Raw genomic sequence first — 18,264 nt, 5'->3', positions numbered from 1 at the left:
AAGACAAGCAGTGGCAAGCCTCGTGCCTATAATTAAACCCAGCTTCCTCAATTGCTGGCCCAGGATGCCTGATGGCAGCACTGCACGCTCACCTGATGGTAGGTCTGGAAGATCATACACACAGCACAGTGAGGGGCCTGTTGGGCCATGATCTCATTGAATTCCTTTTCGGCCTCAAAGTTCGGGGGTCGGTTCTGCCACAGCTGGCTCAGAGGCTTGGCCCAAGCCTCTGTCTCCTCAGCCTCTTCCTCGGGGGTCAGCTGTTCAGAAGTCTCTAGAGGAGGAAACAGAAGCCTGAGTTAGCACCAGCCTGCACAGGGGACGTCTGCCTACAGTGCAGAGCTGAGCCAGCAACCCCCAGCCCCGGGTTAAGATTCCAGAGAGTGATAAGAGGCGGGAGCCAAACAATTACCAACAGACTCCTTTAAGGCCCTCTGACTTAGCTGGGATGTGAGCGGGAACGTGGGGGAATAGGGTGGCCGTCAGAACTGCTTTCTCTGGTCAGAGTGACTCAGGGTCTCTATTCTTCCTCAGGTTTTGGGTGCTCATCCTACTCTGTTCCCTGTAACAGCTGCCACATTCAACCTTCTGCCCTCTGTGAGCAGCAGAATAAAGCAGCAGCCTGCCAGAAACTATGCTGTTTGCTGCCTCCAAAATGCCAGCAAGTTAAGTCCTTTCTCCTCTGGGCTTTCCCTTCAGTTGTGCTGGGGAAACAGGGAGAGACACACAGAGGACTGGTAAGGTTGAAAGATGTTACATCATGGCCCTCAGTCAGAACTTTCCAGCTCACTCTGGAAAGTCCGGGGCATGAGGGGAGAACAAACTGCCTGTTTGAGGCAGGACTTCCCAGGATCTCAGAGGATGAATCTTCTTCCTGGCCATAAAATGTCTATGTCACCTTTCAACCAGGAGCTTGTGAATGGAGAGCTCGCAGGCATAATCCAGCCAGTCAGGAAATTAAAATGGCTATTGCATGTTCAAAGATTGGGGGTGAGGGAGAGAAACACTGATCCTAGAGACCATCCAGTATTGTATAGCCTGAATCAGTAACTTCCTGGCCTTCCTCAAAGCCCTGGGCCATAGACTCCTCATCTCTCTTCAGTGTGCTGGGCAGCAGGCCTCAAAACTCAGGCACTCTTAACCACAACCAAGGAAAAATCCTCCTCTGGGTCCATCCTTCCAGAAGAGTGAGACTCGCTGCAGAATAGAAAACAGTGGAAGTATTCTCACAGAACAGTAAAGGCCCAAAGCCTACTAGTTCCTGGCACATACAAGGTCAAGGAGCAGGGCAGAGCCTTAACAATTCTGAATGCTGGGAGGGGGTTGGGAACTCTGATAGAAGCAGTCAGAACAGACTGCTGCAATACACAGGCGTGGTGTCTCAAGCCTGTAGGAACTGCAGTTGAATGTGGAGATGAGAAGCCCCTGTTGTCCTATCCCTCTGGCCATGCATTCAGTGGCTGACAGGAAATTGGCTCTGACAGTGTGCCCATCAGGTATTGCCATGAGGCTACTGCACAGGGGACTGTGTATTTGCAATCCACTGCAGTGCTACTGGCTAAGATAAAAACACTCCTTCCCCAGAGGCTCCGAGATCTCTGCAAAGCAGCCTAGAGTCAGCTGTAGTGGGCATGCCTATATTAGGTGCCCGTTTGCTCACTCCAGGCAACTCCAGGACAATGCAGATAAACCATTTCTTCCTCCACCTTCATACGTCAGGTTTCATCTAAAGGGATCTGGCAGCTGCCATTGTGCACAGCCAGCCCCCATGAAGGGCCACTGTAGCGTAAGGAGGTCAATGTGAATGAGCCAAACAGCCTCTAAGAGCCCCACAGTTCAGACTGGAGCCAGAGTGCCTGACCCAAACATGAGGGACCAAGAGAGTGCAGTAGGGACAGAAATAGACGAGCTCATAGCCCCGTCTTCACATACTGACATCTGCTCTACTCACAAAGCCAAAAGTGGCCCAAGCCATGACATATGGGAACACTGAATGCCAAGGGGAGACTTCCACTGTGTTAAGTAAAAATTGCAGGAATCAAAATTTTAACAGTTTACATATGCAAAGCTTCACAGAGCCTTATAGTCAAGACGTGTGTATCTCACTGAAAATGTTGTAATTCAGATAAAAATGCTTTTTTAAAAAAGTTAGAGAGAGAGAGAGAGAGAGAGAGAGAGAGAGAGAGAGAAGAGAGAAGAGAGAGAGAGAAGAGAGAAGAGAGAAGAGAGAGAGAGTACGCGCGCAGGCGCGCACAGTGATGGTGCATCCCTTTAATGCCGGCACTCAGGAGACAGAGGCACTCGGATCTCTGAGTTCAAGGCCAGCCTGGTCTACAGAGTTAGTTTTAGGACAGCCAAGACTACACAGAGAAACCCTGTCTCAAAAAATAAAAGAGGACAGTGAAGACACCAGATAATCACATCGTCCTCCGGAGGACAAAGCAGGTGGGTGTCCAGGAGAAGCCAAGCTGCCAGAGCAGGCTATGCTGGCCAGCTCGGGGAAGTAGAGGCAAGAGGATCAGAAACTCAAGGCCAGCCTGGGCTGTATTATACCGTGTCAATAATGTACCGGCAGAAAGAAAGAAGACAGACTCATAGTAAAAGTTCTGATATCAACTGACACATGGGGAGACCACAGTTTCCCTTCACTTTGCCATAACTGAACACTGCTTATCACAAAATGTAGAGACAGATGACATCAGTTACATTATTTCAAAAGGCACACTCAGACAACAATTTATATGTGCCTAGAAGTGTATGTATTCAGTATTCACATACTCTTTGGGTAATTTTTCTTTTGCCTCTTGGAAACTTTTTTTCCCCCTACAGTCTGTCTTTTTGTTTGATTGGTTGGTTTTTGCCTTTTGAGACAGGGTTCTTTTTTTTTTTTTTTTTTTTTTTTTTTTTTAAATTCTGTGTAACCTTGGCTGTCTTAGAACTGGCTGCTCTGTAGACCAAACTGGCCTGAAACTCAGAGATCCACCTGCCTTTGCCTCCCAAGTGCAGGGATTAAAGGCATGCATCACTGCCGCCTGGCTAACCAGGGTTATTTTAAAGCACTGAGGTAAGAAATCATACAAGAGGCAGAAGCTCTCCGAGCACAGGCTCAGAGGGACTGCTGGGACAAGACTCAGGGTCTGGCCACTTCTGATCCCAGGGCCTGTAGGCTGTCCCTGCACCCAGGCTGGCACATACTTTCTATAAAGGAAAACTGAGAGATGAGCTGTGACAGCAAGTCACAGGAGGGGACAGGCAGCAGCGCAAGTGGCTCAGGTTCCACAAGCATGCTCCTGCCAGTTCCTGCGGGCGCCTCCCAGCATCCTCCTGCTGCTCCAGGCAGCTGAGGTAACCACTCCCTGCTATTGCCAAGATGAGCTTCAGACAGAGCCACACTTCCTAGTTCTCCTTGCACAGATCTCTTAGCTCCCTCTTCTGTCTCCTCTGTTCTATCTCCAGCCTCTGCTCAAGCTTCTTGTCCTCCTTGATGAGTGAGACCCTTTCATTTAAAAATAATTCTACATATCAATGTCTTCCCACATCAATTTCCTCTATCCACACTAAACTTGGGTTTCTGAAGTCAAAAGCGTTAGGACACAAAGCCATCAACTCACCTTCCTCCCTGTGGACTACCCTCCCAGCTCTACAGACTGCTGCTCAATTTGGCTGGCACCATCTTCACGACTTCCACTTCTCCCACCCCACCAGCATCTGAGCCCAGCTGGCCTAGCAGTCCTTCTAATGCCAACCTAACGGTGCTGCTCCCCTGCTTCAAACACACCTCCACGGCTCCTAACTGCCTGTGAAGACAGCCTCGGTGGGCTCGTGAGGAAAGCTGTGTACAGCCAGCTCCACTTCTGCCTTGCTCACTTCAGCTGAAGTTGTGTCCCTGAGCTGGGTAGCACTGCCAATCAGCAGCTCCCCTACCCGAGCTCCCATCCCCATCCCTGTGCTTACTCATGCTGTCCCCTCAACTCCTTTCTTTACACTTACATCCCTTTAGCTAGCCACCCCACTATCATGAGGGCACCTTGAGGATATACACATATCTTAGCCAGTTTTGTATGCAAACATCCAGTACAGGGCTTGGCATCATTGATGGAACTTACTATCCTGAAAAACCAGCCTTGTACCTTCTAGGAAAAGAAAGGAAAGGAAAGGAGAGGAAAGCGCCTACATACAATTATACAGCCCAGGAGCCCTGAATTGTCCTCTGCCCTCAATGACCAGGAGAAAAAGGGCCAAGCCACAGGCCCACGCCCACCCCTGACCTCTGGGGCCCTGTGAGGGTGAGGTTCGCTATGGGGACCTGCTTTCCTTCTAGTAAGGAGAGACTACTTACCGTCATCACTGCCACACTCCTGCAACACGAGCGGGTGGTGGCGTGGGAGCTTACTCAGGGGCTGGCGGCGACCCTTGGTCTTCTTGTTCTCCTCCAGGGAAAGCATGTACTCATCTGCAACCTGAGCACACCACAGCCAATCAGCTAGGTGATGAAACTGCAGGGTGCTGTGATGACACACCCCTGCAAACACCTGAGAGCCTCACCTCTCAGGAGGCTGAGGTAAGAGGACAAAGCAGTCAAAGGCCACATGGGCTACGTGTGGAGTGCAAAGTCTCAGAAACAGGAGGAAGGGAGGGATGCAGGAGAGCTGAGGGAGGAAGAGGGGCAGAGGAAACAAATGTAAGAATGAACACACAAAAACTCAATTTGGGGGCTGGAGGGATGGCTCAGTGGTTAAGGTGTTCTTCCAGAGGTTCTGGGTTCTGTTCCTTTTTTTTTTTTTTTTGTTTGTTTTTTTTTTTTTTTTTTTTTTTTTTTTTTTTTTTGTTTTTCAAGACAGGGTTTCTCTGTATAGCCTTTTGCTGTCCCGGAACTCCCCACAATCATGTTAAGCTCCGTTTCCAGGGAGGTCAACACCCTCTTCTGTATGTCTCAGGCACTGTACACATGAAGTGCACAGACATATATAGATGCCAAATACTCACGCACAAATACAATAAAAGTTTAGAGAAATTTAAAAAAACATGTCTCAGAAAAGCATACGCCATAGTGCCATGTAAACCAGTCTATACCAGTGTACTTTAGAACTTAGGTCAAAAATCTGTTTATGTCTTGCTTCTTGGCCTTCTCAGAAGCTGCCTAAACAAGGCAGGGACTCTCCCACGAAGCACATCAGGGCACCAGGAGTAAAGGCGGCCCTTTCCTCTGGAGGTCAGCATCTGTTGCAATGCTGGGCAGCTGGCCCTCCACACTGAGAACTTAAAAGACAGACAAAGGGACGTGGCACCTAAGCCACTGCAAGGATGGCAGCCCAGCTCCAACCCTACCTTCCACCCTGTTGAGACCGGGCTCTCGTGGCTACTGCTAGCACCCTTAGTGATGTGAGCTTCCTTTTCTCTGAGAAAAAGCATCAGCCAACATAGTGTCTGCCCTCTGGCCCAGATGATCCGGGAAGGTTGTTTAACACTGTATTTGCATCATGCCTGAGCAAACATAATTAGGTTTAAGACGCACAGGGCTGATTAATACTCCACAAGTTCCTTTTTAATCAACATACTTAAAAATTGGTTATACTGACATTACGAGACACCGACTTGGCAAAACCATTAAGGGAGGAAATGAGGCCTAGAAGTCGGCCACTCTTCGATACTTATGCCTCAAATCTACAGAAAAGTGGTGGCACTACAGGGCCACTCTGGAGGTCTTCTGGACTCATAGAATACAGAGCACCCCAGAGCTTCAAGACAGCACTTGGGATCTCAAGAGGAAATAGTTCTGTACCAGCCACATTCAGGCAGATGCCTATTCCTGCAAATACAAGTGTACCAACAAGTTACAGAGTTCATGAGACCCTCCATTCAACAAATGTTGACTGGACACCTATGTGCAAAGGCCCCTCAGGAACAAAGGAGGTGTCAAGCAAGAGACTGACAGGATAAAATCTAGTTTCCCTGGGTGAAAAATTCATGGAACCTACCAGAACAAGGCAGAGTGAGGATGTTTCATAGGCACTGCCTGTGACACACAACCAGACTTCCAAACAGATCCCGCCTACACGGTATGCCCAAAGGAGTGTCTTTCTAATGTACAATGGGGCGCCATGGTGTAGTTAAGAAGCACTACCCCTGCTGAGCATGACCAGGCCAGGCTTAACCCTCTACATCATAAAGTGAACAATGTATGTAAGGAAGGTCCCTCAGCACTCAGCTGGAGACAAGTGAGGATCCCCACACAGCTGGGAAGGCTCCCCAGGACTGCAAAAAAGTATGGAATCTCACAAAGCCCAGAAGACTTCATGAAGCAGAGAGGTGCCCAAACACACGGCAACCCGGATGTCTAGACCTATTGTCTACTTATCCCAGCAGACAGCAGCAACAGGAAGGAATCGCACCTCAGCCCGTCTATGAGGAGAGCAAGAGAAGTTAGATTAGTCTGAGGATGGAGTGGCCTCCAGGATGGGCCATCTAAGCATGGCCTACAGCCAGGGAGAAATAAATCAGTAAAATGGAGACAGCAAGACACGTGGCAGACAGAATGCCCATGACCTAACCCTGTGAACATGTTATGTTGATGTGACAATGAAGACCTAAGACTGAGAACCAGGTGGCTGTAAAACGGGGGCTATCCCAGATGATCTGGGCAGGACCAATATAGTCTCTAAGGCGCAAACAGCAACAGAAGCAAAGAGGGGTTGGGAGCCTCTTCAATAAAGCTGGACCCCAGATTCCAGAAAGTTGTCTCCTCTCTAACATGTGGCACACAGTGTTGAAGACCTTGTTGCCAATGAGGCTTGTCCTGCACAGAAGCATCTGTTCCTGGCCTTGCCTGAACAAGCAGTTCTGTAGCAGATGTATCTCCATGGCCTCCTGGCCCCTGGGAATGCCACTCCTGGTACTTCTGCAGGGCACTGTCACCAAAGCTAGCCTGCCAGATGGCTCTGGACAGAGCCTGGATATGGACAGCAGCATACACACTGAAAGCAAGTGGCCCAGTTATAGCTAGAGGACAGCAGGGGCGGGGTGTAAGTACCTGAGACACACTATGCTCTCAGGAACCCTGTCTTTCCAAACACAGTCAGCCCTGTCAGATCTCTGAGGACAGGCAAAGCTGTTGAGCCTCCATGACGACCTAGCCAAACCTCCATGCTGGCTTCTCACTAAAACAAGCCTGACCTTCAGTCACTCACTCCATAAGGACGGAAAGCTCGTGGGCCAAGCTTGGAGGATCTTCCTAGTTCTGAGAAGAGGAGGATGCTGAATGGAAGAGGCTAGCTTCTATTTGCTTATGAATGGAAGAGGCTAGCTTCTATGTGCTTATGAATGGAAGAGGCTAGCTTCTATGTGCTTATGAATGGAAGAGGCTAGCTTCTATGTGCTTATCTTCCTTTCCAGCCTGATGCCTGCAGGGTTTCCAAGGAGAATGGAACACAATGCAAAGAAATGGCTTCAGATAAGAGCTGGGTTACACTGAGGAAGGAAACCCTGGAAACAACTCCTATCTCCTCCCATTCCAAAAAAACATCTACTGAACAGGACACTGGAAACAGATGGTAAATTTGCCATTATGTTTCATTATATTTAAAAAACAAAGCAAAAGCCGGGCGGTGGTGGCGCACACCTTTAATCCCAGCACTTGGGAGGCAGAGGCAGGTGGATTTCTGAGTTCGAGGCCAGCCTGGTCTACAGAGTGAGTTCCAGGACAGCCAGGGCTACACAGAGAAACTCTGTCTCGAAAAAAAACCAAAAAAAAAAAAAAAAAAAAAAAAAAAAACAAAAAAACCCAACCAAACAAAAAAAAAAAAACAAAAAAAAAAAAAAAAAAAGCAAAAGCCCTATGTATAGCCATTCCCTCCCAGTCCTTCCACCTGTGCCATGATGCCCACTTCTATCCCCAACTTCAGCCATGTCCTGGATCCAACCAGTCTTTCCCCATCAGCTGCAACCTCTCCCACTTTGCAGGCTCCGGCCCTCTGATTCCTGACGCACTTGGCCATATCTCCCACTATCTTGGAGCGGAATACACCGCTCTTTACTGGATCTGACCTCCCAATGATGCTCGATGATGCTTCTCATCCTCTGTGTCCTGTGTCCATCCTGTGGCATGTCCCCACCCCCTCACCATCTACCTCCACCATGCTAGTGCAGGCCCCCTGACAACCTCACAGGCAGGTGACATTCAGTGTGCCCTGATCTCAACTCACTAACCAAACACTAAACACACCTTCAGTTTGCTTGGAATCTCTATTTTCCTCAGGTGATGTTCTTGCCACTCCAGGAAGCCATAGCCCAGTTGTCTGAGCTGTGTCACATGTCAGCCATCCTGTCTCCCAGTCCTGGGTTCCTACCTTCTAGAAACTCAGGTGCGCCTTCTGCCCCCCACCCACGTCATGCGGCCCAGCGCCATCTTCAAACCAAAGGAGCAAGTTCCCGATGGGCTTTTTTTTTTTTTTTAAATGGTTTTTAAGTCAGGGTTTCTCTGTATAGCCCTGGCTGTCCTAGAACTTGCTCTGTAGACCAGGCTGGCCTCAAACTCACAGACCCTGCTGAGTGCTGGGACTACAAGAGTGCCACCAAAGCCTGACCAAGAGCTTTTCTTTTTTCTTTTTTAAATCCTTTTTCCTCCTTTCATGGAGCAAACCTAGTGAACTGGGTTGGTAGCACATTCTTTTTTCTCTCAGCACCAGGGAGGCAAAGGTAGGTGGATCTCCGTATGTTCAAGGACAGCCTTGTTCACAAGGTGAGTTCCACGCTAGCCAGTGATATACTGTGAGACCCAAAAGATAAGGAAAACATTAAAGAAGTTGCGAGGCATCTGGGTTTAAAGTAGTACAAGCCAAATGGAGAATTAGGCACAAGAGCTTGAGGTCAGATCTGCAGGACAGGCACCCACAAACGTCCCACAGCGCTCATGTTCCACCTTTGTACATCTCAGTCTCCAAACACAGCAAGCTGAGCAGACCTATCATGCTCTGACCTTGGTGTGGTCTGTTGGAACCATGAAGAAGAGGGGTCTCTCCTCTCCCAGACCCCTGTTCCAATCACCTTCTATCTACCTGGTGTATTCCTCCAAACTTCAAGACTGCGCCAAAAGTCTCCTTTTCTACAGCCCTGCTCAACCAGACTGGGCTGCCAGCTCTTTCAATGGGAACTCCACTACCCAACATCACCCAGTGCTGGGACTGTATGCTCCTATCTGTTCGTACTTATAGCTCTCAAAGAGGTCCTGGAAGGCAGTCCTGACATACAGAACACAGGCCCTAATGACTCCACAGGAAAGCAAGCAGGACAATCAGACAAGACCTCTTTAGAGAACTTAAGTAGTTCAAAGTATCTGCCAGCAGATACTGACAGAGAACAGAGAAGAATTACCGAGAATGAGAATCCACAAAGAAATGGAAAGGAGACTAAGTTCAGTGGGCTCTCTGGCAGGACCAAGAAGCAGCTGAAGAGAAGCCTCCCTATCCTGCAGGTTACCATGGCGAAGGTGTCTTGGCTTCTGTCCATACCATGGATGTGCAGTGAGCTGCAGTCTGCCTGCTGCAGAGTGCATGCTAGTCTGCAACCTCTCTATGCGAGAGCTTGGGCAAGGCTCTGGCCCTTCCCGGGGCTTATGGACACCCAGCACAGCCTGTCTCTAGGTCATCCATCTATTTGAAAGCAAGAGAGGAATAGGACCACTTACCAACAGGTTAAAAAGAAAAGCCACTTTGTTCAATCGTACTGACTGATAACAAAATGACACCTAGGCCCCATATGCTCTTTTTTTTTTAAATCCATCACTTAACTGATATCAAATATAGGAAGAAAATGAGATGACTGGCATTTATTGGCTCGCACTGGGCTCTCCAAATATAAAAATAAAAAAACACACCAAAAAAACCTCCAGTAACATTAATTTACAGTAATGGACTGAACAATGTTCATAAAATATTTAGTACCCATTACATCTTTGTGAGCTACTCTTTGGACTGTGACTGCAACTGGGGGCAGGAAGTCAGGATTCTGCAAGCACAGGGCAGACGGGGTAAACTGCTGTGCCATAGCAGGGCAGGCTGGCTCTGAGGGCTTGTGAGAAAGAACGAGGGGGCAGCTGCAAGGTTTAACACGGTCTCCAAGGCAAAGGCGTTCTCTTGTGGGTGCTGCACTAAGGGTTACAGAGACCAGCGGCCACGGCATCCAGAGGAATCGTGAGGTTATTAATTCATTAGCCTGCTACCACTACGAGATGCACAGAGGAAGTCTACAGAAAATGAGTCTTGACACTCAGAGGAAGTGGAGAGAACTAGCTGGGTACTAAAGACAAGTGGAGGGAGAGCCATGAAACCGCTCAGCGGGTAGGAGCACTACCCACCACCAAGACGGACAACCTGTGAGTTTGATCCATGGGACCGCACAATGGAAGAGGAAAAGCTGTTCTCAAAAAAAAAAAAAAAAATAAGAAGCCAGGTATACAGTGAAGCTGTAGTCCCCGTTCTCAGGAGGCCAGGGCTGGAGGCTCTTTAGATCAAGACTACATAGTGAATTCCAGGTCAGCCTGGGCAACTTAGTGAGAACCTTAATAACAAGATTTGTCTGAGTTCCGAAAAGATGGGGTGCTGTGTATGAGGCAGAAGCGGGAGTCAGGGAGCAGAAAAGCTCAAGGCCAGCCTGGGGTACATCAAATAGCAAGTCAGTCAGATGACCCGTTAGGTAAAAGCACTTGACACACAAACCTGACGACCTGAGTTCTGTCCCTATAATCCATATGAAAAGCTAGATGTAGTTGGTGGTGGATATGTGTAATCCCAGCACTAAGGCGAGCCGGGAGGCAGGACTAGCCAAAAGTTCTCAGGCCACATAGCCTGGAGCACACTGCAGCCCTACCCTAACAGGGTGGAAGAAGAGAACTGCCTCCTGAAAGTTGTCCTCTGACCCCCAAGTGTCATGTATGAGGTACCCACATATCATATAAATCCAATCCTAAAGAAAGAAAAAATTACATAGCAAGATCCTAGCCAAAAAGAAAAAACAAAACAACCAAGGTGCTGAAGATATGAGTTCACAGGTAAAGTTGTACAGACCCACACAAAGAGCACACACATACACATAATTCAAAATAAGGATTTTTTTTAAAAAAAAAAACATACAGGGGTAAAGGAAGCTTAAATAGGGGTGAAAGCAACACTGAGGAAACGTGGACAAGTGAGAAAGAGAAACGAGCCAGCAGGACATCTACTGGGCCATATAGGGAAGGTCCACATGGCCATCTGCACGGGTGACATTGGACTCATGAAGCATTCCTGTTTTTCAAAGATAACCAACCAAACAAGCTACTTAATATAAAGGGAAAAAGAAAGCCAGAGAGATCTCTGTGAGTTCAAGGCCAGCCAGATGTTCACAGAGAGATCTTGTCTCAAACAACAACCAAAGTACAGGCAAAGGAGCGTAGACACTCGGGGTCCGCGCCCTCAACTGCGCATCCACCACAGCACACATGTGGAGGTCAGAAACAACTTCGGGGGCTGGATCTCTCCTCCTACAATGTGGGTTCAGAAATGGAATTCAGGTCATTAGGCCTGTAGGCAAGCACCTTGGCCAATCTTACTAGCACCTTTTTACAATTACTTAAGACAGGGTCTACCACAGCCCAGGCCGATCTCAAGCTCTTTATGCAGCCAAGGATGACCAGGAACCCCGAATCCAACCTCACCCTCCCAAATGCTAGGATTACACGTGTGCAGCATTCTGCCCAGCCTGTCCACTCTACCCTGCCTGCAATCTGTGAAGCCAGGGAGTAAGGTTATGTGGGAGAGGTGAATCAGCTGCAGCCCATTCATGTCCTTCTCAGCATGGCAGACCTGCCAGGAGTCAGGATGTACAAAATGGAGTAGGTTCTGCTGACAGTGGGTACTAGGAGGAAACCTGAACAAACACAGCTCGGGGTACAGCTTTGGGAATTCATCCTGGTATACCAATGACAAGCTAGGATTCCATAGAGCACTGAGAATCCTAAGAAGAAAATGCCCCTTGAATATTAGGATGAGAAAGGCCACTGTGGTGGTTTGACTAAAAATGTTCCCCAGAGGCTCATGTTTGAATGCTCAGTCACCAGGGAGGGCCACTATATGTAAGGAACAGGGGGTGTGGCCTAGTTGGTAGAAATGTGTCACTTTGTAGTTTCAAAAGCCCATGCCAAGCCTAGCTCTCTCCCTTTCTGCCTGCAGATCAGGAGGAAGCAATTACTTCTCCAGCGCCATGACTGTCATGCTTCTCGCCATGATGGTGAAGGACTGGAAGCCAGCCCTCAATTAAATGTTTTCTCTTACAAATGTTTATACGTATAAGTATTGTAATTATCTCTTGTAAGTATTTATAAGAGTTGCCTTGGTTACCCTGTCTCACAGTAATAGGACAGTGAGTACCTAAGACTGCCACCTCATCTCAAACCTCAAAACATCTGGGCTGCAACAACTACCATTCAAACCTTCCTGTCTCTAGGCGAGGAGTCTAGGAAGAGCTCCCACCACACCAGAGCATCCAGCCCAGCTTGGGTTTTACACTGCATAGTTCCTGAGCTGCTGCTGAGGTGTGGGCCTCTGGATTGAAAGGCACACAGAGAAAAGATAAGAGCCAGTGAAGAGTAAACTGGAAAGACAGGAAGTATCACCTGGCATTCTGACACAACAGATGCAGCAGTAGATGCAAGATGAGACAGAGGGAGCCTCTACTGCCCTCCCACACCCTCGCAGGGCAGTGGCCTCCCACAGCTCTGCACAGGGCCTGTACCTCTGCCAGCTCCTGCTCGCTGATGCTGCGGGGGGCGCTGCGTTTCTTCTTCACACTCGGCTCTCCCGTGGCAGCCACGCCATCCCCTCTTGCATAGCTGTGCACGGTGAGCACTCCTGTTTTCTCTTGGCCCTGGCAAGAGACAGACTCGGTGGTTTCAGAATCTGAAGAAACTGAATCCTGAGATGAACTGGAGCCCAGGCTGGAAGAGGATTTCTTTTTGGAACCCGCGAAGATGAGGCGTCCTCCTACGGACGCAGGATTCACAGAAAGGTCCAGTGCAGCTGCTTCGGGCTCGTCCTCCTCACCCTCGTCTTCGAGTTTGACATTCTTCAGCTCTTCAAATTTGACTTCAGTGGGGTCAGAATAATCTGAAACACAGGTGCGTATCAGATGGAATCAGGCAGATAAACTTGATGAAGGTAGGCTGGTAAAATATAACAAACTTGGGCTCTAAGTGAGAAGCGGCTTCACATACTGGCCTTCACTGACAAGGCCACCATGTGATCAGAACCAACTGTGCTCCCTCTAGGGGCCCCAATTTCTCCCTCTCCTTGCTATGTGAGGAACCTACCATTCATTTTCAGCTGTCTTAAACCCAAGTCCCGGGCATAAGATGTCATAACTCAATTATGATAAAAGTACGAGCAAGTGCCTGCTGCCATTCCCTCATGTAGCAGAAGCTCAGCTGCCAGTTAAAGAAATCTGCTAAGAGCTACCTGAGCCCAAAGTGCATGACCACAGTGCTATCTAACCATCAGACATACAATGGGATAGTAAACAGATTTCTTCAAGTCCAAAATAAACCTGTCTAAAAAATCTAGACTTGGTGCTTATCTGAGTAACTGCTCCCAAAACACCACGTCTCCTACGACACAGGTCCTCCGGCCTCAAAGTGAACAAACACTACAATGGCCGGACCCTGCACTCCTCTAACATAGACAGTTGTATTTAATTAAGATGGACAAAGTGGTAATTGCCTACAATCCCAGAATTTGAAAGGCAGGAGGATAGCCAGTTGAAGGCCAGTCAGGGCTACAGAGCAAGACAATGACTAAAAACAAACAAACCAAGGTCTGTGGCACATGCCTGTAATCCCAACAGTCAGGAGCCTGAGGCAAGAGGATGCCTAGTTCAAAACTAGCCTGGGCTACAAAGTGAGACCTTGCTTCAAAAAAACCAATATGCTGGAAGACAGAGGAATGAGGTTCTCTGTAAGTTCGAGGCCTGCCTGATCTACAGAACTAGTTCCAGGACAGTCAAGGATATACAGTGAAACACTGTCTCAATAAATAAATAAATATTAAAATAAATAAAAGAAATAAACAAACAAAAAAAAAAAAAAAAAACAAAGCATAAGCCAGCAGTGGTGGCACGAGCCTCAATACCAGCTCTATCAGCTCTTGGGAGGCCATGACAGCTAGAAATTGTGGGCTACAAAAAAGAGTTCTAGGACAGCCAGGGATACCTAGAGCCTATCTAAAAATTTAAAAACAAAAATGAATAATTAATAAGATAAGAGCCAGTGAGATGGCTCAGCAGGTAACAACAGAAGCCTTGCAAACCTAGGTCCAATCCAGGAACTCACAAGAAGGTAAAAGACCATACTCTGCCAAGTGTTTCTCTGTGGTGCACACATGTGCACGCAAAGCAGTCACAACAATAAATAGAAATTTTGCTATTGTTTTTCTTTCCTATTCACTCATTCATTCATTTATTTTTTAGACAGATTCTTACTATGTAGCCCTGGCTAGCCTGTAACTCAGTATGCAAACTAGGCTGGCCTCAAACTCTCAGAGACTCACCTGCCCCTGCCTTGCCAATGCTGGGATTACTTGGCCCCATAAATAAAGTTTTTTAAAAAAATAGAATAAATAATAAAATAAAACAGCATCCCTCCAATCATCTCGCCCCTCTTATCCAGCCTGGCCACAGACTACAATCCATCCTTCCCAACCCAACATCAAATTTAGAGGAAATCACCAAGGGCTCCAAGAGATGGTGGTTCCCATCACCAGGCTTTTTCTGACTTTACCTCACTCAGGTGCCCCTGCTGCACCTACCCACCTAATATGACTGAAACCACCTTCACAGAAGCCTTTCGTCTTTGGTGGTTCCCTGAGTCCTCACCAGGCAGTGGAACAAGCCTCTTCCTCTGTATCTGGCTGCCCTACATGTCCCCAAGCAAAGTGTCCACAGACCAGTCACCCTGCAACTCAATACAACACTAAGCCTCAAACAGACAGATGTCAGTATGGGCTATGGACAAACCAGTCCTGTCAGCTCACCTGGGAAGGGGAGGCTGTCCTCAACTTGCCGCACAGAGCTGTGGGTGGGCCTCACTGGGGCGAGGGTGGCCTGGCACTCTGTCATCTCATACTGTCCAGAACTCAGCTCTTCCTTGGGGAAGAGCTCGCTCTGACTGACCTCCTGTGGTATTTCCAGACAGACCCGGTGTCTCTTTGTCCCTATTCGGTGCTTGGCCAGACTGCAAGGAGACAACAAACCTTCTAAGAGCACATACAGTCACCCATTCACCGTCCACCCAAATGCTGTCATACATGCCACGCACAACCCAAAGCAAATGGCCACGCCTGCCTCAACACCTCCCAGCCCATTCTATCATCTGAACAGTGCAGACCCTGCTGCCCACCTTGGACATGAGGACTGAGGCAAGGCATGCAGGCCCCTCCAGTCTTTCCTGAGTATGCATAGATCCTCTGGTTCAAACCCTGATGAAACCAGTTACAACTCCTTATTCCCCCAGAACAAGTCTCACTCCTACCACACTTCTTTCAAAAGTTATTTCTGTGGTGCCGGGGAAAACGCACGCTGCGTACAGCAGCCCAGGCTCACCACCCTCATGCCTGACCAGGGACCACAGTGAGCTGCTGGGTCATCAGTGCTGTGACTTCCAGAGCTGTTTCCAAAACCTGCCTGTGTGCAGTGCAAACAACGTAGAAACACTCAAACTGTGGTGACAACCCCCTCCCCCCCCCTTCCCCAGAGCCAAGCCCACAGCTTGCCCAGTACCTTCTCTTCACATCGCCCTCCTCTCCCTGCTCAGCATCGTCTGTGTCCTCCTCCGGGCACTCCTCATTCCCAGCTCTCGGGGTTAGTCCGCTGTCCTTCAGAAACTCGGCTGCTTCCGGTGTGGGCAGAGTGTGGTCAATAACCGTGCTGTCCTTCCCGGCTTTCCATAGTTTGTAGCGTTCCGGCTGGAACCGCCTCACAAACACATCCATGGAGATCTTTACCATATCTTTTCTGCAGGAGCACTGCCAGAGGAGAGCAACAGTGAGGACGCCTGGTCAACCTGGTCAACTCACACTCACACACACACACACACACACACACACACATGCCGCATCTCCATCCTCTAAGTGTGTTCCAAGCATTTAAAATCACATTGTTGGGGCAGGGCACAAGAGAGGTGAGTGGGGGAAGTATAACTTAGTACGTCTTAACATATATAAAAATGACAAAATGACATGAGACAGTGCATGCCTTTAATCCCAGTACTTGGGAGGCAGAGACAGGTGGATCTCTGTGAGTATGAGGCCAGCCTGGTCTACATAGTAAGTTCAGGACAGCCAGGGCTACATAGTGAGACTGTTTCAAATTTAAAAAAAAAAAAAAAAAAAAAAAAAGGAATGAAGAAAGAAGATGTGACATGATGGAGTGCATTATTTTGTATAATATATGCCAAATTTAATAGATCAATTTTAGCTGATGCAGAAGTTCAAAACAATAATAATACTGCTTTGGTTCCCAGACTGAGAGTTCACTGTCCTAGAGAACCTTCAAGTCCAAGCAAACAGGAAAATCAAAAAGCAGAATGCATATAGCATGTGGCTCAACCAACCAAACCCAATAGGTCTAAGGAGAACAGGTAGAGACAAAATCTGCAAACGCTTCCCCAGTGGTGAGCAGCTACCTGCCCCTGGGTACCCATGCTGGAACCAAATAGGCAAGTTTATTATTTTAGGTCAACAGTCTAAGCCCTGCTGCTTGCCCTAAGACTCTCACAGGAGAGATGTCTAACTAAGTAACAGCACACAAGCAATCCAAGCTGTCTGAGAGGATTAAAATGGCTGAGGCTATTGCTCAATGGTAAACACTTGTTTAACATGCAAAATACCCTTGGATCAATCCTCAGTCCCAGTTAGCAACACACATGCATGTGCACACACACAGTAGTGTGCTTGCAGAGTGAATACTTTTTTTTCTTCAGCTAATTAAGTTCACCAGGTCCTGGTATGCAGTGGTTGCAAATAGCAGCCTTCGTGGAGGTGTTTCCTATATGGGTTGCCCTAGAGGACCTTGGGAAGCTAGTCATGCTTTTAACTCAATGTTGTGCCTAATGTAGGCTCTTGATATGTACACATGAGACCTTTGTGAAGCCCCAGGGCAAGTTGGTCACATCTCACACAGGCCAGGACATCATGTCCCAACCGTTAGAAAATGTTCTGACCAGAATGTCCTCAGTCAGACACTTCTGCCCACAGTGTTATGGAAGAAATCACGTAGGCTTACCAGTACAGCTTGCTTGCCATACTCAATCCACCGACGGGTAGCAAAATTGGTAGACTCTGCACAGTTGAAGCCATGGTTGAAACCAGCATGGTAACCATATGGAAAAGTGATCATAAACTCTCCTGCTTCTTGGGTCACCTGAAGAAGGGAGGACTTGAAGTAACTGCCGCAACAGACAGAGGCCTAGCATAGACCTGAGCTCCTGAGTGTGTCTTTGCTACCACTTAGACAATCAACCACGGGTAAGGCAAAACTGCCAGTGCTTGAACTGCCACTTAACATATCACATGTATGCTAAGAGACTAATTAACCAATCCTCCAGATTAATCCCGCAAGCCCACAGCACCAGGAGAACACATTAGCCACCTGCTGTTATCAAACTCCACCCTAGAGACAAGAACAATAGACTGCAAACTCTGTAGAAGGGCTGCTTCTTTCTGCGTAAGCCCAGGGCCTTCTGTGGGGACCACAGCCAGCTCACCTTGTCAAAGGGAATGCCATACTTCTTCAGCATTAATGGGGAGATAAGGGTCATCTTGTGGCGAAGAAAAGCCTCACAGCTTTGAGCACTCCCTGGGAAAAAGCCTGTGAAAGGATGGTAGGTCTGAGTTAGTGAGGCTCTGCCTAAGCTCCGTGATTCTGGGGTTACTTCCCATCTGCAGAGCTCAGGGGTAATCACTAAAGGACAGTCACCAAAGTGATGTTAAGAGGGGCTGGGGGGACGGTTCAATAGTTAAGAGCATTGCATTTACTGCTCTTACAGAAGAGCTGAGTCTGGTTTCCAGCACCCATGGTGGGCAGCTCACAACCACCTGTAACTCCGTTCCAAGGAACCCAACATCCTCTTTTGGCTTCCTCAAACAGTACTAACACAGAGAGACATTCAAGCATGTAAGTTAAAATTATAATTAAAAAAAAAAAAAAAAACCATTTTGAGGGGGTAGGGATTGTCACTATGTACCC

General features: G+C 48.1%; 1 protein-coding gene across 3 annotated transcripts in view; it reads right to left on the bottom strand.

The window, feature by feature from the left end:
• Kdm4a (lysine demethylase 4A) overlaps window positions 1-18,264 on the bottom strand; it is a 47,791-nt gene that overhangs the window by 14,005 nt on the left and 15,522 nt on the right. For all 3 annotated transcript variants that reach the window (XM_034502141.2, XM_034502140.2, XM_034502139.2), the window contains exons 7-13: window positions 17,783-17,886; window positions 17,302-17,439; window positions 15,799-16,043; window positions 15,054-15,253; window positions 12,766-13,136; window positions 4,340-4,460; window positions 93-274 (exon numbers count right to left, since the gene is read on the bottom strand). In XM_034502141.2, coding sequence (XP_034358032.1) covers window positions 93-274; window positions 4,340-4,460; window positions 12,766-13,136; window positions 15,054-15,253; window positions 15,799-16,043; window positions 17,302-17,439; window positions 17,783-17,886 — 1,361 coding nt within the window. The remainder of the gene's footprint in view (window positions 1-92; window positions 275-4,339; window positions 4,461-12,765; window positions 13,137-15,053; window positions 15,254-15,798; window positions 16,044-17,301; window positions 17,440-17,782; window positions 17,887-18,264) is intronic.

This window comes from Arvicanthis niloticus, chromosome 5, assembly GCF_011762505.2.
Source record: "Arvicanthis niloticus isolate mArvNil1 chromosome 5, mArvNil1.pat.X, whole genome shotgun sequence".
NCBI classification, from domain to species: Eukaryota; Metazoa; Chordata; class Mammalia; order Rodentia; family Muridae; genus Arvicanthis; species Arvicanthis niloticus.
Note: the sequence above shows the minus strand (reverse complement) of the source record. Positions and strands in the feature narration are given on the sequence as shown.